The sequence below is a fragment of the Pogoniulus pusillus genome, chromosome 33, assembly GCF_015220805.1.
Source record: "Pogoniulus pusillus isolate bPogPus1 chromosome 33, bPogPus1.pri, whole genome shotgun sequence".
In the NCBI taxonomy this organism is placed as follows: domain Eukaryota; kingdom Metazoa; phylum Chordata; class Aves; order Piciformes; family Lybiidae; genus Pogoniulus; species Pogoniulus pusillus.
Window position 1 is genome coordinate 5,027,931 of NC_087296.1, and position 26,739 is coordinate 5,054,669.

The 26,739-nt window shown below is 43.5% G+C and overlaps 1 protein-coding gene across 1 annotated transcript in view; it reads left to right on the forward strand.

Moving 5' to 3' along the window:
- Positions 1–1,192: 1,192 nt before the first annotated feature.
- Positions 1,193–26,739, forward strand: part of SLC16A10 (solute carrier family 16 member 10) — a 47,829-nt gene continuing 22,282 nt past the window's right edge. Inside the window, exon 1 of the mRNA XM_064170165.1 lies at positions 1,193–1,886. Within this exon, the coding sequence (XP_064026235.1) occupies positions 1,511–1,886 (376 nt within the window). The 5' untranslated portion in view covers positions 1,193–1,510. The remainder of the gene's footprint in view (positions 1,887–26,739) is intronic.

Here is a 26,739-nt window from a genome sequence, read left to right on the forward strand (position 1 = left end):
ATGGTCACTGGTAGGTAGGAGAAAGTCGTTCAGGGTCAGAAATAAAGAAACAGACAGGCAGGGGAGTTGGATAGTGCGACTGATGTGGCAGTAGCAGCCCAGGCTCTGAGGAAAGAAATGAAGATGGCATCTGAATACAAGAAGATGCTTTGAGACCCCCCAGGTCTCTTGGGGAAAGACAAAGTATCCCAATTTATTCTGCTTATTTTCTTTTGAGAAGCTCCTCTTCTTCATCAGGCCCAAACGGCTTAAAACTTAAGTGGTTGGCAAACATAGGAACAGATGTGCGGTTGGGAATTTGGAAGCAAGATCATCATCTGAAAGGTTTGTCCTGTAACACTCCTGACCTCAGCTTTCTCCATCCTCCTACTTGGTGGCTGTGGAAAGAGCAGGAGTTGATGTCTCTGTGCAAGTGGGAAACGTTTCATGAAGGGTGCAAGGGCAGAGTTTTATCTTCCCTTATTGGGATAAAAGAAAAAAAAGCAGCTACTGAGGACAAAAGGTTTCACCTTGGTCACCAGTGACAAAGTGCTAAGGTGCCTGAAAGGGAGGTGGAAGCTGTCTCGGATTGCTGCTCCCTGGGAACAGTGGAGGCCCGGGGGGCTCAGGAATAGGGCGGTTCTGTACCTGAGGCGACAACGCAAAGCCCGGACAGGGACCCTTTCAGGGCGCATGGGTGAGGGCAGGAGCTTCCCGGGACCCAGCGAGAGCCGGGCAGGGCCGAGGAATGGCCTTGAGCGGAGAGCAACTGCTGCCAGCGTACGCGGGCGGGGAGGTGCAGAGCTGCGCTCCTCGCCTAGCGTTTCGGGAGAGTTTTTTTCTTTACTAGGTTGTTGCTATCAAAGAGCCAAAGAAGGAGGTTTAGACTCTTCGAGCGATTTCACAGCTGCCTAGAAAAGAGTAGCCGCAGCAGGACACAGCTGAGTGTAGCTGCCCTGCCTTACGGGGAACTAACTCTGTCTGGGAGCGGGGCCAGAGCCTTGTTTACCGTTCTCCTCGCCGACGGCAGCGTGCGGTACCTGTGAGCGTAGACTCGAGGCGCTCGCAACCCGCCTACCGCGGCGGCCGTTAACTGTTGACTTCCAGGCTCACAACCCCCACTTTCCCCTCCCGGAGAGACAAGGGCGGCGGCGGCGCTTATCGCAGCCGCTGACACGCCGCGGTCCCGCCCCACCCCCTCCGCCGAAGAGCCGGAGTCTGGCGGGGGGGTGTGAGTAAGGGAAGGAGGTGAAGCCGCGCACGGCCCCCCCCCGCCTCCTCACGCTCAGCCAATGGGCGCGGAGGGAAAGCCCTCGTGCCGCTGCCGCCCCCGCGGGAGCCCCCCTTTTAAAATCGAGCGGCGGCGGCGGGAAGCGGCTCTGGCGCAGGCAGGCGGAGCGCCGCGGGATGTCCGCCGCTCGCGCGGCCAGGGGCTGAGGCGGGCGGGGGCCGGGAGGTCGCCGGGCGGCAGCGGCGAGCGGGAGCGGTGCGCGGGCGAGGGTCTTGCGCCCGCTCCGGCACGCGGCTGAGGATGGCGCCGGTGAGCGAGCAGCTGGCGCCGCAAGGCGCGGGGGACAGCGCCGCCGCCCCGCTCCCCGACCCACCGGCGGCGGCGGCGGCGATAGTAGTGGAGCCGCGGAGGCAGAATGGCAGCGACTGGTGCCCCGGTAGCGATGGTCCGGCTGCGCTGGGCGGTGCGGACGAGGCCCAGCCGCGTGCGGTGACGGAGGCCCCCGGGACCGCGGCGCCTGAGCCCCCCGAGGGCGGCTGGGGCTGGGTGGTGATGCTAGCCGCCATGTGGTGCAACGGCGCCGTCTTCGGCATCCAGAACTCATGCGGAGTCCTCTTCGTCTCCATGCTCCAGCTCTTCGGCAGTGCCGAGGACAAGCAGCTGGCATTCAAAACAGGTGAGGAGTGATGAGGGAAGGGGTCGAAGTGGCTTCCCGACCGTTGCATCTCGGGCCTTGGCAGCCTCTAGCCCGGGAGAAGAAGGTACACCGGCCGGTGGATCTGGATGACAACGGAGCAGGCGCTCCGTCTGTCAGTGTCTGTGTCCCGCAGGGCTGTCAGAGCCCACCCGTGGTGTGCCCGGGAGACTGCTGCTGCCCGTCCCGTCACTGTCCGCAGGCAGCGAGACTCGTCGGGGCGGGTGGGAGAGAGAGGCTGCACTCGTAAGGGCCGGAGCACGTGTGGCAGCTCTGAGGGACGTTCATTTCATTGAGGCCCGGGGAAGCTCCTCTTTTTTCCCTGCGGGAGGTCTGCGGTTACAGCTGCGCTCCAGGGGCAGGGCTTGAGGCAGCAAGCTGCTGGGGGAAGCTACAGGGAGAGGAGCAGGTGTGCTTCTCCCACATGAGCGTACTTGGGCACCTGTCATCGTGTTTTATGGGAAAAAGAAACATTCTTGGTCCCAGAAAGTTTTGTTCTGCCTTCCCCGTTAGCCTAATGATTAATTTGCAGTGGGATAGGGTAGCACTTCAAGTACAAGAACAGGCTTAACAGATAGCCAAACCAGCATTTTGATGTGGAGATCTGCTGCTGCAAGCAGTATCCCGAAACTCGCCAGCGAAGTTATTGATGTTTGCTAAACTCTAAAGATGGAACAGCACTATCACAATTAAACAGCCACTCTACCATTTGTAATTAAATAGTTCTGGACACAAGTATCCATTAAAGGAGAGCATACATTTATTTCATGCAAACTCTCTTTTGGAAAGTGTGTTGTGCTTTGACTTTAAGTTGATTCAAACTGTCAGGGGCCAGTCAGAAATGCAGAAACACTTCAGTAGTTGATACATGGCACAGAGTTGTAATTACTTTATTTGGGAGAATCTTGTTCTCTAATCACAATCTCTCAAAATAGTCATCTAGTTGCTAAAAAATAAATTGGCTTTTAGCCAGTAGTACAATAGTCAAAATAATAACCAGGGGGAAATGGAAATGACTATCTCTTGCCTTCCAGAGGAGCAATTGCAACACTGGTGTTTGTGAGATGAGAGTGTGACTTACTCCACCCATGTTTTTGAAAGTTTACCAAACTGCAGAAAGTGTGTGTGTGTAAATGGAACCTGGCTTTAGGCTCTACTTGCTTGGTGTTCTGCTTAGAAGAGCAGGACAAGTTCTAGATGCAAGCAGCACCTCCTGTATTGCTATTTAAAAACTAATAATTAAAAAAGCTGCAGCTGTCTCTTGGTTTGCTCTGTCAGATGTACTTTGGTTTGGGTAACGCGGAAGACATTCCTTTTGCTTTTTCAAATGCAAATGGGTTTAAGTCGGGGGAAATACCATAAGATAGCTAGTTGACTGGTGTGCATGTGAAGGAGGCTTGCAAATATCGAAGTGCCTCCTGTAAATAGCAGAGCAGCGGATAGAAAGATGTCCTCTTTAAATACCTCAGAGTGCACTAATGAGCCTGGACACCGCAAGGGCCAAACAGCAGCTGTTAAACAGAACTTCTTGATCTTGAACATCATTGTCTAGAAGCTGTTTGTCTGCTAATCTTTATCTTGAAGGTAGGACCAAGAGTGAACTGAGCTGTACAAATGCCGATGCAACTTTTAGCTTCTTATCAAGGGGAGCTATGAAATGGCAAGTTGCACGTAGCGTAGCTTGTACTGAACGCTGACAGATGAGCTGCCACGCTGCAGAGAGAAAGAATGGATGTGGGACAGTCATTGGATGATTTGATTTCTAATCCAAGCAAGCAGCAATATCATGTGGTTATACTGTTCTGCAGGTGGCTGAAGACTAAACTTGGTGCGATTTCCAAGTAGCAGAAGAAACTGTTGTCATTCATTTTGAATGTAGTTTATGTAGGTGTCTTGCTGGTCTGTCGTCTGCCGTATTGCTTTTGGAGTGGCTTGGGATGCATGTGTATTTCTATGACTGTGTCTCTGTTTTGGGTAAATCTTTCAAGTTTTAACGGCTTTGTTCCATGCATAATGTTTGGGGGGTTCTTTTGCTTCTTTTGTGCTCTCAGTTAACGTTGTTGTCATGTCTGATGCATAAAAAACCTTCTATAAAATGTAAAAGAAAAGTGCTGGGTGTCATACTCCAGGTGAGGCTTTGCCTTTTCATGACATGTTATGACATTGTGCTCTCTCATTTGCATTATTTACATAACCTGGTGTCTTTCTTGCTGCTTTGCATTCGGTGGAGTTTAGTTGACTGATGTTTTCCAGTGCACATTGCTCCTTATTCTTCAACTTCGTTTACTTAGTTCCTGCAGTCTGTTCAAGGTTGTCTTACTCATCTATTCTGACTACCGTTCTTTGAGGCTCCTCAAATCCCTTCCTGGTTTTTGAGTTGGCCTAAGTAACTGCGGTCTAAAGAGGAAGTTAGCAAAGCATGTTTATTCATAAATCCTCTTCTTAGCAAGATCTACCAGTGCTTAGTGCTGCTTGCCTATCCATAAAGATGATTCCATCTTTTAACTTAATTTGCTCTGTCTCCAGACACTTCAGGTTTCCTGATAATATTCTCTCTCCTCATGGTTTGATTTCTTTAGCCTCTTGAAAAGAGTCTTGTTAAATACCAACTTAAAGTTTAAATACTGTTTGTCTCTCTTCTTTTTATTCAGTTTTTAATGAAGAAATATAATAGTCTGTTCTCAAACTGCTAAAGTTTCTTTTGTGTATTTACTCTTTTAGCCAGTTTGAGTTAATTCAGTAATTAAACATAATAAAATAGCTGAGGTGGTAGCCTCTTTCCTTGGAGCAATATCTATTAGAGCAGACTGCTTAGTACCTTGTCCAGTTGGGTTTTGTGCATCTTTGAAGATGGAGACTCCAGCCCCTGTGGGTGCCCTGTGCCACTGTTCAGCTATCACAGTACAAAAAACTCTCTTGCATTTCAATGAAGTTCTCTGTATTTCAATTTGTGTCCATTGCTTCTTCTCAGACAGCCACTGAGAAGAGTTTGTCTCAGGCTTTTTTTAACTTCCTCTCCTTAGATATTTGTGTACAGTTAGATTCCCTTCATTCTTAGCTTTTTCTTCTTGAGCCTAAACAACCCCACCTCTTTTAGCCTCTCATCCTGTGTCAGATGTTCCAAATCCTTAATCATGTGTGCAGCCCTTCACAGGCCTCGGAAATAAGCAGACTACCTGCTTCTCCTTCAGTATAGTTGGAGGTTCAGACTCTTGAAGCTTCAGGGGTTTGGAGAAGATAAGCCAATCTCTTTTTTGCCATCTCTGGTGCTGTGCTGTCATCCCACGTTTTATTTGCTTGGTAAGACATGCACACCCTGCCTCACCTCCTGCAGTCAAATAGTCTGGCACCTGCTGCTTCAGTGCAGAGCCACAGCCCTGCTCAGATGCATCCTTCTTCAGGAGCACAGGCTGGGATAGGACCTATGGTGTGACAGGGACAGTTGCTCCAGTTGTTGCTGGAATTGTGCCCTGTGGCACCACCACTGCTGAGCAAGTGTTTGCCATTCTGAGAAGAGCTGCTAGTCCTCTTTGGTATGCCCCGCTGTTGGCTGGCTGCTGTGCAAGCTGCCGTCTGGCTGCCTCTGATGGCTGGTGGAGCTGTGCTCTAGGTCAGCTGCTTTCATAATATGAGGAGGTTTCAACAGTGAGATGAAATTTAATGTTCTCTGAATTTTACCCAGATGTTTACTTTATGAAGAACCACATGTAGATAATCTGAACTGAAGGACTGAGGGGCAGTTCAAGTTTAACTGTAGAATTGTTGTAAGACTGGGGACTGCTCTCATCTGTATGTCATTTCTAGATTGATGGAGCACTTTATGAATACTTATGAAGCATTTGGGAGTACTTGGTCAGTCACATAAAAGCATCTTTAGTTTGCAAATGTTACCAAAAAATTGTAATTGGAACTCTCAATACTTTCTAACCTCTTCAGCAAAAGGTGTGTTTAAGCAAAAACTAAAAACAAACAAACCCCAAACCAAACAAAAAAACAAAACCCAACCAAATTAATTTTTTTTCAGTTGAACTTTCAGAAATACCTTTATAAATCTAAGTCTGGATTTAAAATAATTTTTTTCTCTATGCCTTTGTGATCTAAGATCACCACAGGGAAGTGAAAGGTTTCTTGGTCTGAATTATGAGTAAAACCTTTTAATAGAATCCTACACCTCCAAGTTCCTGCTTTGACCTGAGTGGAATAGAATTCTAGCTTGCATGGCTGTGTTGCTAAGGAAAATAAGGATTTTCAATAACTAATGCTGAGCAAGTAATTGTCCAATTCAAAATTGCTTCAGCTCCCTGAACTGTGAGGAAGGAGATGTACTGATTGTTTGCATCCAAGTTAATGCAGCCCTGATAATGTAACTTTTATTTTAGGATACTTGTTGTAGCAGGAGGAATAAAACAGATTCTTTCCTATATCCTCCACAAATCTCTTTTTGTGAACACAGTGCAGCCTCAGACTACTGCAGTTTAACCTTCACTCCGTACAGAAAGGCTAATTCCATGAGAAAACATTCCCTTGTGATCTTACAGTATCTGTTTTACTCCCAGAAATCTAATTTATTACAGTAATAGCTCTGGTTTATATTTTGCCATTAATTTTCATGGGAACTGGATAGGAATGACTTGTTCTGATAACTGAGTTAGAGCAGCAGCCCTTTTGCAAGGATGGGACCAATTTAAAAATCATCAGTGCTGGTTCCCACAGAGGAAGGAATTGCTGGGATGTTGAGGCTAGCCTCTTGGTGTTATCAGCAGCGTGTGTATGATCCCGGGGAATGTGATCTGCCTTAGATGCTGTGGCTGTAATTTGATTGCAAGTTGTAAAGCAACTTTCTTGTTGCCTCTGCTGCAATAAGCAGCAGTAAATTGGTTTTGGCCATCTTCTGCACTGTGCTTTGTACAGCAGAGCTGCACTTCATGTGCAGAGTGCCTCAGAATACTTTTTTCTTCTGCATTTTCAGAGAATTCATAACTCTGATGAATAATAAGTAATTTTAAATGTGCTAGCTACTGCTTCTCTTAGTCTCCAACCATAGTTCTGTTGGAAATGGCTTGTAAAGTGGGCAGTAAGACTATCTTGTAGCTCATGCTCTGGGTTTTTAGCCATTTTTTCCATATGCTTCAATAGAAAGGTTCCAAATAGAACATGCATCAGGTAAGTATCCAAGAAATCTTTCTGATTTGTTGTAAAGAAGTCTGTTGATATCACAACTGACAGATTAAAATAACATGTTATAATTTTAACTATCAATGCTGGAACTGTGAGCAAAGGTAAAGCAGTATGGTAGTGTAGTAGGAGGTGCTAAATAAACTGATCTTAAGCTTGCTGATTCTGCAGTCTAGAGAAAAAACGAGCAGTCTTTTATTTTGGAACAAAACATAGCTTTGATAGTTGCAAGTCCATTATATGATGGCTAAGGACAGAGTTCTTGTGTACAAGATAGGAAAGCTGCTCATCTGCAAACCTACCTCCCCCCCATTTTTAACTACAACACCAAAAAGGGATTCTTCCAGTTAGAGAAGTCCAAGTTTGAGCTCTTACTGTGTTTCACTGAATGCTTAAGAGCCGAGGAATTCAAGAAGAAAAGACAATGTCGATATTCATTAAAAGTGATCCTCAGTGAAGGTTGAGATAGGCCTTATCTGTGAAGCCTTTTGATTGTGCTATCTGGCACTGGCATTCCAGGCCCCTTGTCCTTGGGCTATTGTGACTCCCCTGTTTTCTATATCCAGGCATGCACTGGCCAGCTGTCTCTTAAGGAGCTGCTTGGTTTGCTCTGCATTAGCATCTGGAGGGCAGATGAGCGGTGTACAGAATGGTCAGTTGACTAGCGAGGACATTGGTGTAAAACAAACCAATTTGATTTGCTCAAGGAGGCCTCTACTATCAAGAGCCAGAAGTACTGAGTGTTCTTGGGCCACACAGCCAGGGCTTACTTGGGCAGTAACCTTATCCTGTGTTATAATTAAACATGCTGGGATTGGAATAATCTCAGTGGGTTACATAGGTGAGCCTTGTCAGTTTGCTGCGTGCTTAGCACTAATTACAGTAGTTTCAAAGTGTTTGCAACTGGTGGTTGCCATCAGCTGCTGCATTATGCTGTTTATGAGAGGAAAGGAAGTGTGGTAATTAATGGTGCTTTACCTAAAGATACTATTAACCCCAAAGCAACTGAGATGGAAATTGAGAACTTGAACTGTGGTGTGCATTTAGGACACATCAGTGGTATGTGTCATGGCTCAGAGGGACAGCCTTACCAGAAAGTCAACACAGTGTTGCTAGACAATGTTGTTGCATATCTTGAGTGTGTAATGTATATGATGCCTGTTGGGTTCTCCTTCAATTAACTTCTGAAAATACAGCCTGTGGCTCCTTGAGTTCATTGGTTGAAGCTGTCAACTCTGTGGTGTGTATGTACTTAAAAGAACGATTTAATCATTTTGGCACATAAAAGCAAATCTGAAGCTGCCTTTTGTTCTTTTATACCTTCAAGTAATTTCCTACCTTTGAAACACTTTAGTCTCTTCAAAACCCAACACTGCATTCCAAACTTGAAAGACATTAGAACTCTCAGTCTATGATTTTTGACACAGCTGGGTACAAGCAAGTGATCTAGAAAATTAAATCAACACTAGGAAGTTTTCTTGGAAGCTTAACAAGATGTGCAAGCTTGAGATGTATTTTCTAATCCTATCAGAGTAACCCCATTTCTAATAAATAGAAGCATGGAGCATTAACAGCTTTTTACACCTCTGTACGTATTGAAGTCTTTTGCTCATAGTGCAGCAGTTTAATGAACGTTTAATTTCATGCAGTGAAATCACTGACCCTTGAAGGTGTGTGTGTGTGAGGGGACAGGAGCAGAATTGGGTAGCATACTGGGAACCTGGAGCAGAATCACAGTAAATCAGCACAGACACTACTAGACACAGGGTTCTTGAAGTTTTGCAGTGCATTTCAGTTAAGGAAGATGAGGATGTCACAAATGTTTTGTGATAGAAAGCAGTACTGTAGGATTTTAGACCTAGTCTGTTATTAAGCTTGTGTCCAATTTAAGGAATCTAAGTTTGAAGTATTGTAGTTGCATTTTTTACCCTCAGTAGTCATTTCTGGCATGTGCTAAAATCATAAATAGGTAAACTATATATAGTCGTTCCTCTCGTTGCCTTTCTTTTCCTGTTTCTAAGTGGGTCACTGTGGAACGGCTGCAGCAATTGTGGTGGTCAGAGGGAAGGGTTTCTGTGCGCTCTGAAATGCACGATGTGTCCTGAGGTTCGACAGTCACACTCACAAACAGTCGGATCCCCAGGTGTTTTGTTGACAAGGTTATCTTTCCTTTTGAACGTTTATCAGAAACTGATAAGATTGGGGCAGAAAACAATGTCCCACAGAAGTGTTTGATGCTCCGATGCTGTGTGTAGCTACTATTTAACTGTATCTGCTGGGCTGTCTTCTTTAGATATTGTGTGTGAGCTTCAGTGTCTGATTGCTCTGGAATTTAGTTCATGTGCATGTAGAAAACAGGCCCATGTCAAGTTTCTGTGGCCAATGCTGTTGTGTCATTCCCTCCCAGAAGTAAAGGTAAATCCATCTTGTGGCTGAAATGCTTAAATACATCTGTAGCTCCTGACAGTCTGTAACTGTGGATGCTGCTTTCTCTTCAGCTATTGCCAAATATGAGGAAGCTATTGGCAGCTTTTCCAGGCGTGATTGTGGCCAGTGGTGTGATGTGCAAAGACTCCGGAGATAAAAATCAATGTGAATACATTAAGGTGGATCGTGCTTACCAGCCAGCGTTGGTAGGCTTCTAAAGCATGTTCTCAGAGGCAAGATACAGTCACTCAGTGTGACTTTTGCCTCCAACCTTTCTGTTTCCAGTTTTGATCTTGCTGATTAGATCCCTTGGCATCAGAGGCCAGATAGTAGCAGTCAGTGTGCCCTGTCTCAGAGGGAATTCGTGCTGAGTCCTACAGTCGGTAGGAGCTGGAGACTAAAAATTGCTTCCTCTCGGAAGCACCACACTGCTTCTCTGAAAGTTACCATGGCAGGGCGCAGAGCTTTGCCAAACTAGCTGGGAAATGCCAGCTGGTACCTGTCAGGCAGCTTTATTTTTATTTTCCATTACTAAATTGAAGTGTTTGCTTTACTAATGTGCTATTTGAGATCTTTGGTCAGGTGTCAGCTCTCACGAAGAGGACTAACTACTTGTAAATAAAGCTTGGAAGGGTTTTCAGGCTGAAACTATCTAAAAAGTCAATTGACTAAGCTGGATACAAGCGAATACAAGTGAAAGTCTAAAGGAAACACTTAAAACATTGCAGCAAACGAAACCCCAGAGTTTTCAGCTGCTACATGTTGTTTGTAGATACTTTTGGCTCGTGTTGGTACTACAGATGAGGTAGAACGACAACAGAAAAACTGAATCTGAAAGCCTACAGCAGTGTAATGCCAATGTAAAACTCCTGGTTATGATCACGTTTGTGCTCACTTGTACATACCCTCGATATATATTCTATACAAAAATGTTTCTGGTTTGTGTTTTGGTTTTATTTGAGCATTCCATTTTTTTTCCTTGTTGTTTTTGTGTTTTGTATGTTAAGGGTTTTTTGTTATGTTTGCTGTGTAATGCTTTTAGATGTTCTGAAAATAGATCAGTTGCTGTGAAAGTAGATTATTGGAGTAGCCTGCTGCTTGGTTTTAGCTTAAATGGTAGAAACCCTGTTCCTGAAAGTTTTTAAGGTCAATCTGGGTGGGGCCCTGTGCAACCTGATCTAGAGCGAGGTGTCCTTGCCCACGGCAGGAGGGGTTGGGGCTGGATGATCCTTGAGGTCCCCTTCCAACCCTGACAGCTCGGAGTCTATGATTTAAACAGGTTTAGGCAACCAGTGGCAGTGGTCTTCACCAGCGTTTTCCTAACGCTTACTGTCTGTGTGCGGGCAGCATCTGGAAAGGTCAGTGCTGATACAGTAGTAGAAAATGGGTTTAAGGGCATCTCAGATTCATTCTTTCTGAAGCTGTTCTCTTCCCCAAAGTAAGAACATTATCTAGACAGTTGCTGTTGATCTTCAGCAAGATGTAAGGTCTCTGACTTGCTGGGTGTTATCAGCTCTCCTTACCTTACAGATGCACAGCACTGTTTTCTGCAGTTCTGTAGCCTGAGCTGTCAGCAAGTCTTGCTTTTCTTAGCTCCCAAACTGGAGAAGAAATGCAGGGAAATGGAATTATTGTTCTGTTACATTACTAATTTTACTGTTATTCCTATTACATTTAGTTTTTACATTCCTCATTAAATGAGGTAATGTTCTCTGCTTCTGATTGGGAAGAGGGAAATGTAGAAGTAACATTTAATCCAATTAATGTATTTTCCTGCTCTGATTCATTGTGATGACTTTGAGCATCTGGTAGTAACTGAGCATGAGCTGCTTAAAGCCACAGAAACCAAATTCCCATTATTTCTGCTCATTGAAGGGAATAAATGAATTACCAGGCACTAATCTTTGGGTAATTGCTTGCTGAGCAGGAGATCTTAGCTCTTAAAGAAATTCAGTTTTGCGAGTTTATAGAACTGTCAGAACTAGTGAACTGTTTACAAAGGTTAACCACAACTGAACAGAAGCTGAAATTTCAGTTCAGATTTTATCTTTGCTTTTATGAGTTTTAGTGTAATTTATCAACTGAAGTTGAAGCTAAAGGCAGAAATTTTATGCCAATGTTTGGGATATATGTGGAATATGATACAGTGCATATTGCACTCTTGAATGACCAATCCATTTACTTAACCCCTTTGGGGCTGGTGGTCTTATTTGGGCATAGAGTAAGATGTGTGCTTCTTATTTTTGGATTTAGAGAGTCTGCCCTGTGTCTTTACATCCTGCTGCATGGAATTTCCCCTATTCACCTTTACTTCACATGATTTTGGCAAGTTAGCTTTCAAAATCCTTTCTGGGCTTGGTAACTCTGTGGATTTGCGATTTCTCTTTAGGGTATTGGCATTTGAAAGTTCTTTGTCGTTAGTGAGCATCGCTTCTTTGTCTTTGAAGAGCAGCCTGAGACAGGGTGCAAGGAGCCGTTATTCATAACTCTGCAGCCTTAAGCCACCCTTACTGCTTTGACCTCACTGGAGTCGTTTAGTTTGTCTAGGAGCAGACTTCCTCTCCCCACATATACATCTAGAAACATTCAAGGCTCCAAAATAATTAGACAAGCAAGCCTCAAGTCTACCTAAATATTTACTTTTATTGGAATACAATGTCAGCTAACCTTTTTTCAACACTTTGCAGGATAACTAAGGAATAATTAAAGGAGTTGCTGGATCTTTCTGACCTTGGCAGTTACTGTCTCTGCAGCTCGTTGCTGTGGGCAGTTGGTGCATTTTTTATTATTTATTAAAGAAAAAAAAAATCTTTTTCAGGCTGTAAAAATCTATTTGCCTCTGTCAAATTCAGCAGCTGGTCTTTACAAAGAACAGACATTAGGCCTTCTGCTTCTTTTACACTGTATATTGCAATGTTTATTACATTACATCTTTGATCAAAATTCCACAGGGGTTCTGGCAAAGGGATAACAAAACCCGGGTGAACTCAGATGAAATAGTCTGATTGGAAGCAATTGTTCTATGCATGTCAATGAGACTTGACTTGGACTTATTACAGGTGGAGTCTTTCCATTGTGAAATCTCTGCCTGTGACTTCCTCGATTGAAAGTAAGCTTTATTTAATCTCCTTCCATTTAACTGCTGTCAAACCATCAGGATATAGCAGACTTGCCATGCAAGGACGCTATTGTTAGGGTTTCTTTTAAGGACAGTGATCTCAGTAAGTCACACTGGACTTAGAATTATCACACAATTTCATGTCAATACTGCTGTAAATTTTGTCTTATGCCATTCTAAAGAACACAGAAGAAAAAAGTCGGAGTCTTCACAGACCTGTTCTGATTAAGCTCATCCACAAGAAGTCAAATACTTTTATTACCCTACAGGCTAAAGCAAAATTCCCAATTACAAATGCGTTCTAGTTAGAGATATTCCATCAGCCTTGGAAGCAGATCTAATTATGCTTCTGCAGCCGCTTTTCCCATAGTCACACCCTCGGTTTAGCAGCTCTGTTTTACAGCTGCTCTTAGCACACCAAGGCAGAGCGGGTGTTTGCATGTTTCCCCCTCCGCAAACAGGTTACAGTAAGCACTCGTGTCCCCCCCACCCTGGAAACTGTGATATCAATATGGATTAGAACAATAAAATAGATTTATTCCAAACTTACTTGAATAGGCTGATACGAAATGCAGAGGAATGTGTTTTAAAATGTATGGGTCGCTTGTGCCATGCCCGTGCAGTTGTCATGTGCAAGCCAGAGAGCAGCTCGTTTGCATTTTTCGGTAGTTACAGGTGTTGCACCGGGCACAGCTTACCAGAAGCAGAGCAGATGAAAGCACATTATTTCTTTCCCAGTGTTGTCCGTGAGTTTAAGCACCTGTGTTTTGCTTTCTTGAACTGCTGCTCCGTTTGTTTCCTAGTGTCTTTTTATTGCTGAGATGAAGTTCATTTGAACTGTTTTATACCTTTCCTGAACAATTCTAAGTTGGCTCTAAACACAAGTGGTTTATATTCTAACACAAAACACCCCCAAACCTGCCCTCAAAAATACCAACCAACTGAAGAACCACCCTTCTGCTGCAGTCACTTAACTTCTGTTTTAGGAGCAGTTTCGTCCTTTTAGGCTTCCTTCCCTTTCCAGGTGACTCGGTAATGTTACCAAACACCAAGGGGACTCAACATGGATATATTTCTTTTGCCTGGATGTTGCTGGTAACTGCTCTCTGTGTGCTAATTTGACCTCTTCTTGGGTTTGAGCCATTTTTTTCATACCTCTGTGGGCTTTTCCTTTCATCCAGTGGAAAATTTGTTTTTCTAAGAGTCTTTTGTGATGGATGAATCCTTTGAAAGCTGTAAGAAGTTCTAAACAATTAACCTTAGCCTTGGTTTGAATAGTGTGTTACTTCAGCATATCCAGATAATGCTCAGTAAGTGATTGTATCTGAACTCTGGGGTTTTAAAAATCCTTTGTGTTCCAAAGATTTAAACACTCCATTCATGATTGCTCGATGCGTGGTAAGTGTTTAAAGCTGCTTTTAAACGCCTCGGAAGAGGCCTTGCATCAGAGAAGGTGCAGAAATACTTCTAGTTTAGTGCTTTCTGGAATAAAATTTAGATGAGGGAGAAGAAAATCCTCCTTAAAACAAAGAGAGACTTTGTGAATGAAGGAAGTTTGACTTGTTTTGTTCTAGTTTGTTAAACAATGCAGAAAACATACTTTAAATGTAATTCCTCAAATAATTTGCTGAAGTGCTTTTGCTCTTCTGGAGAATTAGTTTGTAAAGCAATTCCTAGTTGTATTTCTGCCGTGCAAAATGCTGGTTATTCTTCCTCAGGAAGTTGGGTCTTTGCCTATCCCCATCTTTGGTTTGGTTTTTTAGTACTTTTATTAATCTGGCTATATTAAACCTATGCAAAGGTAAGACTTCTTCATGAAGTACCTATCAGCCTGCACTTAGAGGATATTTAGTTCTGCTTGCCAGAAAAATTTATCATTTCTCTGGTCACCAATACTACAGTGTACAGTGTAACGTTTGCCTTGGCAAGATTGTGTGCAGATATTCTTCAAGGGCTGAGGGTCAAGAGAGAAACTCTCACATCTTCCTTGAAGGCTTTTTAAGAGCAGGAATGACCCTGTCTGACAGTAGCCATCTTAACTATGGGAAGCTAGTGAATTTATTCTGTCTTCTAAGGGGCTGTTCCTAGTTACATCTACCAAAGGAGGATAAATACTTAACATTGCTCTTCTGAAGCTCTTTATTTTCAAGCTTTGCTAATGTGTTCTATGAAGTCTGCAACATTCTTAAGAGTAAATTGGTTGTGGAACTATCAAAATCCTTGGTTTTCACTACTGCAAATGTCAGAAATTTTTTTCCCTCTCTCTTTTTAAATTGAGTTACTTTAAGGCTCCTGAAAGTAAAAGCATTGCCTCGAGCTAAGCGTGGTGTTGGCAGAAGCTGTGCAAACTTCTTTGTGTAGTTTTTGCCAAAGAACCTCATTCCTGACCTGAAATATCCCTGCTGTTTCCAGCTGTGAGCTTCATGAGCAAACACTATGAATTTTGACAAGCTGATCATTATTCATGCAGAATAATTTATTAGATCAAATTCCTGTCCTAATTAGTCCCCCCCCCCCTTTTTTTTTTCCCAAGAGCTTTGCTTTATTTCCACTCATTCTCTTTATAAGCCTTACTTTTTTATGCCAGTTTTGTTGAGTATGGAATCCTGAGATATTCCTGAAGGATGCAAGTGAATGTGATGTTGTCTAGCTTAAGTGGAAGGCACCATGTGTAAGTTACAGCCTAAGAATGTATTAAAATGCAGCATCACCGTATTGGTGTCTAAATTGGTGTTTAAATGGTGGGGTTTGTAAGCCAGGGAGAGAAGTAATTAAATTGGAGCTTTAAAAGAATGTTCAATTTGGAGTGGTTTGGCATTTAAGTCTCTGTATCAGGTTTTTTTTTCACAGTAAACCAAATGCTGTTTAGGAAGGCAGGAATTGTTCTTGCAAGCAAATCTTTACCACAGTCAAATAGTGGGAAATACTGAGTCAGACTAAATGGCTTGTGCTAAGGGTAGTATGTGATCCCTTAATGCCTGCGGATGGGTGTTATGGACTGTGTGATCCTGAAATAGTCTTCTGTGACATCCCCCAGCATGTCCCATGTTGCAGGGCACCAAGTCCACTCAGTTCTGAAAGTGCCCTGGCACTAACTCATCCTGTCACACCTGGACACAGACTGAACGGAGAGGATGTCCCTTCTCAAGCCTGCAGCTGGGGTTCCCACCTGCCTTTGCCCCTGTGCTCCTGTGGGCACAGAGGGGCTGGTGCCATCAGGGCTGAATGGACGCGGGGCAGGATGTTATTTGGGATTCCCCCCATCCATTATCTCTGTGTTCCTTTGCGGATGTGCAGATAATCTTCTGTTGCCTAACTCGGCACTGTGCTAATGGAGCTTGATGAAAGACAGTCAGGTACCTGTTAAGAGTAGGGATCCCCGCAGCAAGCCTTTGACCAGACTCAACTGAGTTAAACTCCATAAGCAGCAGAACTCAGACTTTGTTCAGGTTCTTGCAGTTCTCCTCCTTCTGTTTTTTGCATTTCCTTGGAAGCTGTAATTTATTTGTCAGTGGAAGCAGTCCTGTGTCTTAGGTGTTTTAGGTCACTGGTCTGAGCTGCTTGCTGTTACAAAACTATCTACACACGTAGTGTGTCTGTTTTCAGTGAACAGTGACTCAACTTGTGACACTGTTACTAGATGTGTGAATAATAATGATATTAACATTGATAAAAGTAATGTGCATATAATATATAGCCACACTTAACCCAGGACAGACAACTACTGTTTATGTTGCAGTAACACTTTTCTTAGGTTCAATACTATTTTTAGTACTTCTCTTCCTTCCCCTTAAAATTAGAAACAGAGAGTAACAGGTCACTCATTTGGAGTTAAGATCTGATTAAACAAAGATGGCAAATTGTGGCTGTAATTCTCTAATGGAGCTAGAGGGGTTACTGCTCTGGGAATAGCATTAAAGTAAACAGGGTTGTGGAAATGCTAGTAGGCAAGAGCTTGGTGCTTAGATTGCAAGCTGATAAAATAAAAATACATCTAAAATGCTCACTCCCTAGTCTAAGAAATTAGAGTGCAATGCTAATGGATGCAGATTGATCCTCCAGCAGAGACACTTGAGTGCTTTTTCTTTTTTAGCTAACAGCTACACTAATCTATAATGTGCAATTATGCCATATAGCTGTAAAAAAAAAGACTCTGTAGTGTACAGTTCTTGTCACTGACACAATAGAAATATCTGAGTCGCTGCAAGAATGTTTCAGATTTGCTCCTCTTGAGCAAGACTCTTGCAATTGCTGGGCAGAGTGCTGGATTCAGGCTTCTTTTCAGCAGATGTTAAGATACACTCTCTAGTGAACCACTAAGGAGCAAGGCATTGAAATTCACTAAGGTCTTCCAACCTTCATCAGATATTTGCAGGAAGTGGCTGATTCCAGCAGTTTTGTACAGCTTCTCATATAAGAGGAGTACTCTCATACCTTAAAGGAAGTAATAAACAATGTTTTAATCCAAGACTTCAGAGAATTTATACTAGACAGTGTGTGCCTATGTCTGTTTGCTCATGGTGGGTACAAAGAATCTTTTTAGTACAGCTGCCCAGAAGCTTGAAGAGTCAAAGGTATTGGTGAAAAACAGGGGAGGAAACGAACTAGCAGTATGATTGGCTCAGTGTTTTGTGCTGCTGTACCTACTTATTTCTGAAGTCCAAAGCTTTTATTTATAACATTTTTTTTTTCCTTTAGAGTACAGCTAAATCCTCACTGAGCCCATGGATTTTTTGTTTGTAAGAGTGGGATCGTTAGCAAGAAGTACTTGAAGCTGTAGTTCATGTGTCCTGCATATGTCAGACTGATTTGTTTCAGCTGCAGCTGAGAAATACTACATATGCAGCAAGTAATTCCTCAGGGTTTATCAGCTGTGTATATAAGATAAAATTGCTCTGCGTGTGCAGAGTTAGCCTCCTGCTCAGGTTTCCTTGATATATGGCAACCTGGGCATTTGGATTGCTGGAAATCAGAGATAACTGCCTGAATAACTGGGCACTAAATTGATGAGGAATAGTTTATCCTCCCAGAGATACTGGCATTGAATAGAGATGAAGTAGAACAAGGTCAAGAGTTGCAGTGGCTGGTTCACTTGGTTACAAGTGTTAGAGAGAGCACAAGCTGACTCACGTGTGTAAGTGAGATAAAGGGCACAAGCTGACATAGAGAATTGCCCTGCCATTCATGCTGCTTCTTGTATTTACTCTTATCAGCCCTTCAATGCAAATGATTCCATCCTATCAATCTTCAAAGAGGATTCGTTTGCTGGGCAAAAACTTTTACCCCTGCTACTTAAGCTTTCTGTACGTGAAGGGGAGAGAATTGGAGATGGGTAAAAGAAAGTGCCTGTGACTCCTCCTTTCCCCCCCCCCCCCAGCTTGTGAAAACAACATTCATAGTGTCATTCAGTGCCCAGTTGTGGACTTGTATTTCCATCTGACAGTTTATTTGTGGCGAGACCATATGTAAATATAGGTGAAAAAGTGCATTCTTTATGAAAGACAGACTTACCACCTTGTTACATCATCTCACTTTACCTGGAGACTTCATCTTTTAAAGTCAAATTGGGCTTTCCACATAACATACAGCACAAGATGATGTCAGAGTTGCATAGGCAGAGTTTTTCTGTAGAGTTCAGTGTTTGGTTGTAATGCTAAATGCAGACACCTGCTCTGAATGGTTTTTTGGATTGAAATGTCCTGTTTCAAAGCAGACACTTTGGTGTCCTAGAATCCCTTGTTCTTCTGGCCTGTTTGTTTTGGGTAATAGTATTTTGGGTTTGGTTAGTGTATTTTTTTTTTCCTCTGATAAATTGTCACTTGCTGAAAATGGAGATGTTCACCTCCAATAACAGTGGAGAATGGTGGTTTGCAACAGTAGATCTAGGTAACATTTGGAGCCTTGGAAGTGTGGATTTAAGGCTCAAATTAAATTTGACTATTCTGTAGGAATCCATAGAACAGAAGAGGAATACATGGTGATGTAATTGGAAGGGATCTCTGGGGATCATCTAGTCCAAACTCCTTTTGAAGCAGGGTCACCCAGATCAGGTTGCACATGAAAGTGTCCAGATGTATTTTCTCTGGACCTGTGATCAGGCAGACTCTGCAATCTCTCTGGACAGCCTGTTCCAGTGCTCCATCACCCTCACTGTAAAGAAGTTTCTCCTCATGCTAAGGCAGAACCTTCTGTGTTCAAGTTTGTACAGGACCACCAGTAGTGCCACTAAAGAGGGATCTGGGTCTTGAGGTCCAGTCTGTGCTACATCTCTAAAACATGAGACCATTGCATAAGGTGTTTGGTTGCAGAGGTTCAGAAGGTGTCTGACTAGCTGTGAGAGCAGGCAGGATTCAACCTATCTGTTATCTTTGAAGCTAACACCTTCTTCTATGGATCATTACTGATCCAAAATCGAAACAGGATGGTGATCCTTGGTGGTCATCTGTTGGGTATGCTGATTTGGGGGGAGAGGTGGGGAAAGCAAAGACAAAAACATTCCTGGAAATGAGATCTGAAATCCAGGTGGATTTTTTTGGGGCTGTTAAAAATGTGATTACGTTGTGCTTTGAAAACTATTTGGGACAGTCAGCAGAAAACATTCTTGTACGACCCTTAAAAGGAAAAACAAGTGATTACAGCCATTCCTTATCGATTTGTTCCTTGTTTACTCTTCCTACCACAGCATTTTTAGACTTTATTAAGTGTCAAAGGTCAAGCTCAGTTTGCCATGAAATCCAAATGCATGTGTATTTCTGTTAATGATTGACTTCAGCCTTCCTTTAAAGGTTCCTGAAGGCTTAATACTTACAATCTCCACCAGCAATATTTTGCCTAACTGCACTTCTTACTCTTGAGCTTTGTTTCATTAACTTAAGCATGTTTGTTTTCCTCTAACTTTAACTCCATAGATCTGCAGTTCTCTCTACTAGTGAAAGCTGTTTGCCTATAAGAACACTTCCTTTCTTTTTGACTGGTTCAGGTTCCTATTTTGTGCATCATAGTTGGGAGAAAATGTCATCATCTGCCTTCCATGATACTTGCTTTGGATTCACTGCTACTGTGTGGTTTGTTCATTTGTTAAAGGGGGAACCAGCAAGCAAGAAACAAACAAACAAAACCAACATCCCATGCCCCCCCAGTCAAGAACAAACCAACCCCCAAAAAATCCCAAACCAAAACAACCCCCAACCAAGCAAAACACCTCAGAACTAAGTGCTATAAGGAATATGAAGGAGATAGCAGCTAGTTGCAGCAGTTCAGGATGTTTTGTCAGTGCATGAACACTTGTTTTTCTGACTTTTCTCTTTTCCTGCTATTTATGCTTACAAGGACTTGATCTCAGTAGAAATTCTGATCTTGTGTTGTCATTACTTACAAAGGCAGAGGGTGAAACTAGTCTAGTCTTGTTTTTGTAAATGGCAAGATTGGGGAAGGTCACTGTGCTAAGGATATTTGTGAATCTCTTCTGGCACTTGGCCTTGCATCTGTCAGCCTTTTATGTGTAAAAAGCCTTGGAGAGAACATTTACAGTGTATAAAGCCTTGGAATAAATCAGTGGATGTTCTCACTTTATATAATGTTTGGTTTTGTTTCTTCTACTTGATCAGCTTAGTTTGCTAACTGGCCAGTTGCTGTGTCTTTGCCTCTTGATGCATCAAGGTGAAGATGGTACACACAAACCTTTTGGACTCTCCCAAGGCAGAAGTGCTGAAGAGGTACAGAAGCACAGCTGTTTGTAAAATCTGGGAGTTCAGCCTTTTCATTCAGAGTAAACTAATTCAGGCTGTCTGATAATGACTTTATGTCTACAGAAAGCAGAGGTTAGGCTTTCATGCTTGTGGTATGGAAGCAGAATGTCTGCTCAAAGATTTCTTCATTAGGATCCAGTGGATCACAGGATGTCAGGGCTTGGAAGGGACACAAAGAGATCATCCAGTCCAACCTCCCTGCCAGAGCAGGACTATACAATCTAGCTCAGGGCACACAGGAACACATCCAGACAGGCCTCGAATATTTCCAGAGAAGGAGACTCCACATCCTTTCTGGGGAGCCTGTATTAGTGCTCTGTAACCCTTTTACAGTAAAGAAGTTCCCCCTTGTGTTGAGCTGGAACCTCTTGTGCTGCAGCTTCCATCCATTGCTCCTTGTCCTATCCCACAGAGCAGTGAGCAGAGCCTGTCCCCCCCTGACCCCCAGCACTCAGATAGTTACAAACATTGATTAAATCCCCTCAGTCTTCTCTTCTCCAGACTAAGCAGCCCCAGGTCCCTCAGCCTCTCCTCATTAGGCAGTGCTCCAGTCCCCTCATTGTTCTTGTAGCCCTCTGCTGGACCTTCTTCTCGAGCAGATCCCTATCCCTTTTAAACTGGAGAGTCCAAACCTGAACACAATACTCAAGATCAGGTCTCACTAAGGCAGAGTAGAGGGGGAGGAGAACCTCCCTTGATCTGCTGGGCACACTCTTCCTAATGCACCCCAGGATCTCATTGGCCCTCTTGGCCACAAGGGCACATTGCTGTCCCATCATACATAGTGCTTGGTTTCTGGCTCATAATTACCAGTACCTTTCATTAATGAGATTATTCAACAAACTGTTTGTTCCTCAGCAACAAAAAACTTCTCTTATATTCCTGTCAGATGCTTCCACTAATCCATGGCTCATAAACCTTCATGTATTGGCCGTGATCTCTTGTGTGTGTCTTAGAAATCTGATTAGTGCCTTTATAGACAATCTTGATTCTTTAAAACCAGTTCAAGACAGCTTTGGTGTCAAAAAGAGATGGAATTCCCTTGTGCTAAATTCTCCTTGCCTGTAACAGTTTTATACCTTTAAATTGGGGTTTAATTTTGTTTTGGTAGTATTGCTCCTCTGGGAGAGCCTAGCTCAGACATCTGCAGGCTGTGCAGTGGGAGTAAGCAGGCTGCAAGCTGTAACCTGAGTTTGGAGTATGGGATACTTCCGGTGGCAGCATTATGTCATGGATTTATTTTTAGTCCTTGAGCACACACACTTTCTCTAATGGCAACAGCAGATCTCCTTTGAACAGAGCAAGCAGTGCACTTTTTTTATTTGACAGTAGGAATTCTAAACGTGTCAAGACCTGCATTTCAACATCTGCTTTCCTTTTCTGCTGGCACAGTGCGCTGTGGTCTGTGGATTGCTCAGTGAAAGGAACACTTCTGTGGAAGCCCACTTGCTGTCCCTCTTGCACCCACAACTGATGGAATCCCTCAGAATTCATAAGGAGCTACTGAGCAGGCTCTGAAAAGGTTTTTCACAGGCATGTGCTAACCAAGACATGTAGCATGAGGCACCGAATGTTGTTTTTGAGCAGCGATAGACTGGATAAAAATAGGGTTGGCAGCTTCCAGGAGGCTGACCTACAGAGGCTGTCTGTGATTATGGGAGGATATTTGGATGCTTGCTGGGTCTAATGGTTCTGTTGCTCTGTTACTTGCCTAACATCTGTTGAACAGTTCCCTCTCTGGGAAATGACTAGCTTTTCCCTGGACAAAGAAAAGTAGGTAATGGATAGAAGAGAGATGTATCTGGACTGCCTTAGGCAAAGAGTAACCCTGTGCTTCTGGGCCTGGGCAGCAAGACTGGTGGGAAAAGTGTATCTGTAGGAGGGAGACACAGTTTTAAGTAGTGAAGCTGATCTTATAATGTTACAACAGGTTTCATACTACCTACTTGCAAGCATCTATTTGACTTAGAATTCAAGGACAATCTCACTTTACAGCTTTGTTCTATTTTTGTTTTCTTTAGCCTGAAAGAGTTGTTACACTTTGAGATTCACAAACAAGGCATAGGCTGCCTAAGTTTTAATTTGTTTCCCCTGAACTGCTACTGCTTAACACAATCCTCAGAACTGAAGCTTTCAAGGAGTCGAGAACAGCATTCTTCCACAAATTACAGCACCTTGGAATGCCTTGAGTTGAAAGAGAGTCTGGTTATCAAGTGTGATGCCCCTCGCTCAAAGTAGGGCTCAAGTACAACAATAAATCTAATGGAAACACTTACTTATTGCAGCTGCAGGCTGTTCTCTTTGTGCACTGCCAAACAGGTTCTTCTGCAGGCTGTCCAGTGAACTGGACTGTCACTTCTGGCTTGGTTTGCCTTTTTAACCTAAGGAAACCATGGGGGTTTTTAGTTGTTTCTGAATCCTGAATTTAAATATTCTTCTCTTCAGTTGCCTCATCACTTCTGCCAGAGTGTAGCTTTTTGTCTGGGGAAAGAAAGTTAACAAGTTCTGGAAGTTCACTGAAGAATGAAGGGAGAGCAAGGCTAGACTGGATGCTAGGAAGAGGCTCTTCAGTATGAGGGTGGTGAGACTTTGGAACAGATTGCCCAGGGAAGCTGTGGATACCTCCTCCCTGGAGATGTTCAAGATCATGTGAGGCCTTTAGCTGGGTTTGAGAGGTGTCTCTGACCTGGGGAGGTTGCGTAGACAATCTCTGAGGTCCATTCCAACCTAAGCCATTCTATGATTCTGTGCTATCTGAAGGATAACTTCCACTCCATCTCCTGGGGATTGGCTATTCTGCAAATGTATGTTTTGAGGAGTTAATTCTTCAGTTCTAGTGTCTTAAGGGAGGTTCATATCCTCACAGAAGAAATAGCTTCTCTTCTATGGCAATCCAAATGTTTTGTGTATGAATATGAATGCAGTTATGTAGCAATTAGGTGCTATATTAGTATCTGAATTAGCAGCTCTGGAATATAGCCAGCTTGTGACCAGGAATGCAGCCAACAGCCTGGAGGGGAAATGTTTTAATTAATATGTAATAACTGCCCTGGAGAGCTCTCATTGTTCTGGCAAGCTGCATTTGTAATTTTTCATCTCGAGACAGTTGCAATTTTGTATTTTAAAAGTGTGGCAACAATTCTTTGTACTTTTTGCACACTGAGTGAAAAAAACATAAGAATGCTTAAAAACTGACTTGAGCAAAGTGAAACTGAAATTTGCCTTTATCTATCTGAGTATATTTTATAGCCATCACTTTCTCTGTGGAACCAAAGTACTGCAGCAAGAAGGTGTGTTTTTTTTTTTACCTTAAGGAAATTCACAGTTTACATCTGCTCTCCTGTTTGTGTCAATGCTTTCTGGTGCTGGGTTTCTTCACAGAGGATGAATACAGTAAACTTCTTGAGCTATGCATGCATGTGAAGTGAAATGTCAAGAACATCTTTCTCTTGAATGAGTTGCTTGTACAAGGCACGCCAACAACATCTCTTCAAATTACATTTCTGTAGGACACAAGACCCTCATATGAACTTAAATTGGTAATGTAAAGGGCTCCAGTTTCCATTAGGCAGATGAGTGGTAAAGCAAGTGTCTCTCTGAAATGCTTCAGATAAGGCCGTTATCATTCCTCTGCACTCAAAATCAGTGGGAACCTTTCTCCTTTAGGCTTTGCCTGTCAGTGCTGTAACAAAGGAGAATCAAGTGATGGGGAAGGCAAATGTCATTAGTATCTGAAAGTCAGCATGTTGTTAACTCAATGTAATTTGAGGTGGAAGTTTTCATTTTAGGCTTTTATATTCCAATTATTTTGGTAGCTGCATGAGCTATTGAAAATTTGTTTTCACTAAGGAGAATCCTAATTGAATCACAGCCTGGGCTTACTGGAATTCAGGGCTTCTGGACTTGCATCTGTGGCTCTGGAGTAATAATCTAGTCTGTGGCTTTATACAGTCTACTTAAATTCTGTTTACCCGTTTGTCTCTGTGAATGGGGGGACATGACCTGTCCATATGAGACTGGATTCTTGTAAGCAGTAATCTCTGGAGGGTTTGTCTAGTACGAAGTTGCTTTTACCTTCTCATACCTTGGCAGGAGATGAAGCAATTTCTTGGCACCTTCATGCCACCATGAGTCTGACAGTGAATTCTGTAGTACCCACTCCTCAAGATTCAGCTACCTTCTATCTTGGCCTTGCAGATGCCTCAGGTGCTGGAGGCACTTGGCAACTCTTAGTGCTACCCTGCAAACCATGCAGAGCTGCTGAAGGCTCCTCATGGTGGTAGAGCTACTATTTCTTTGAGGCAGTGACAGGAAGCCGTGGACGTTGTTCCTTCTAGCGTATGCAGTTTCCTTTGGACAGTAGAACTGCAGGCTCTGCACAGCACACTGTAAGATAAGCAAAAGGATGACTCCTGTAGAAGCTGACCTTGGAAGCTTCACAACTGACTGATCTCTGGACTGTATGGATGCATTTACTCCCTCTGACTTCTGCTACGAATTGTAGTTGGTATCAGGAACCATCTGGGCAGCAGAATGGGATGGATCTATGAGTCATGTCTTGCCAAACTCAAGGGTCATTTGAGTCTTCATCAACAGTAGAGGAAGAGAAAGACCTTTCATAAAGTTGGTATTTCCTTTCAGTTGTTAGTCTTGTTCTTCCTAATCCTTTGTGCTCTCCACACAGCTCATGTTTCTGCTGCAGGTGTGCAAGGCTGGCAGGACTGTCTTGTGTGGGTTAGCTACACACAGGGAGAGCTAAAGAAACACTTAATGCTTCAGATTGTGCCTTGACAATCCATTCTGTTTTTTCACTGGCTCCAAGAAGTCCAGTATTGAACACTCCCCTTCCCCAAACAGTTGCCACATAGTTCATTGAGGTCATGGCTGGCTGTAAAACGGAGGTTTCATTTCTTCTGCTGCCATTTGCTTTTCTCCAGCCAGCTCCTCTCTTTTTGTCTTTCATTTCTACTGTAAACTCTTTGAAGGAACAGATTTTTTTTTCCCCCTACTTGTCTGTTTTACTTCTTGCACAGTGGAGTCTTCAATGGGTAGAGCTTGTTGGTGCTTTAACAGCACTGCTTTTAAGTCTTGGAGTGATAGTAGGTCTTTTGGTTATATTTATATATTTACACATATCTTTTCCCCTGATAATTTTATTTTCCTACATTACTGACCCATGATTGTTTACCTCACTGTGTCTTTAGGAAAGATTTCAACATAATTCCTTTCCAAAAGGATCATAGAATCAACCAAGTTGGAAGAGACCTCCAAGCTCATCCAGTCCAACCTAGCACCCAGCCCTGGCCAATCAACCAGACCATGGCACTAAGTGCCCCAGCCAGGCTTTGCTTCAACACCTCCAGGGATGGTGACTCCACCACCTCCCTGGGCAGCCCATTCCAATGCCAATCACTCTCTCTGCCAACAACTTCCTCCTAACATCCAGCCTAGACCTGCCCTGGCACAGCTTGAGACTGTGTCCCCTTGTTCTGCTGCTGGCTGCCTGGGAGCAGAGCCCAACTCCACCTGGCTTCAGCCTCCTTTTGAGTAGTTGTAGAGGGCAATGAGGTCTGCCCTGAGCCTCCTCTTCTGCAGGCTGCACCCCCCCAGCTCCCTCAGCCTCTCCTCACAGGGCTGTGCTCCAGGCCCCTCTTTCCCAGCCTTGGTGCCCTTCTGTGGACATGTTTCATAACTCAACATCTCTCTTGAATTGAGGGGCCCAGAACTGGACACAGCATTCAAGGTGTGGCTTGACCAGTGCTGAGTACAGGGGCAGAATAACCTGCCCCTTGTCTTGCTGGCCACACTGCTCCTGATCCAGGCCAGGATGCCATTGGCTCTCCTTGCCAGCTGGGCACACTGCTGGCTCATGTTCGGCTACTCTCTACCAGCACCCCCAGGTTGCTTTCTGCCTGACTGCTCTCCAGCCACTCTGTCCCCAGCCTGTAGTGCTGCTTGGGGTTGTTGTGGCCAAAGTGTAGAACCTTACCCTTTAGAATATATCTATGCATTGGTGGTTGTGCTACAGCAGCTTGCTTTACCTTTATGCCCTGGGAGAACTGTTGGGTGTAACATCAGTAACACATGTCTGGAAGAATGATCAGATGATAGCAGGTGAAAGATGTGGTTCTGAACACCTACATGAAGTGAAGCAGAAAGCTGGCTACTAATATGCATTGAATTCTTTTCTACCCAAGGTTTTTTTTTTAGATATTTAGTACATTTATGATATTTTTGGAGCAGAAGAAAAATGCACTTGTGGCTGAACCTTTAGTACGCTCAATTAGATCTTGCTGATTTAAAGGCTCATTTGTGAACAAAGTACAGCTCTAACAATGTCTGCAGTGCTGCAGCAGTATCAGATGCA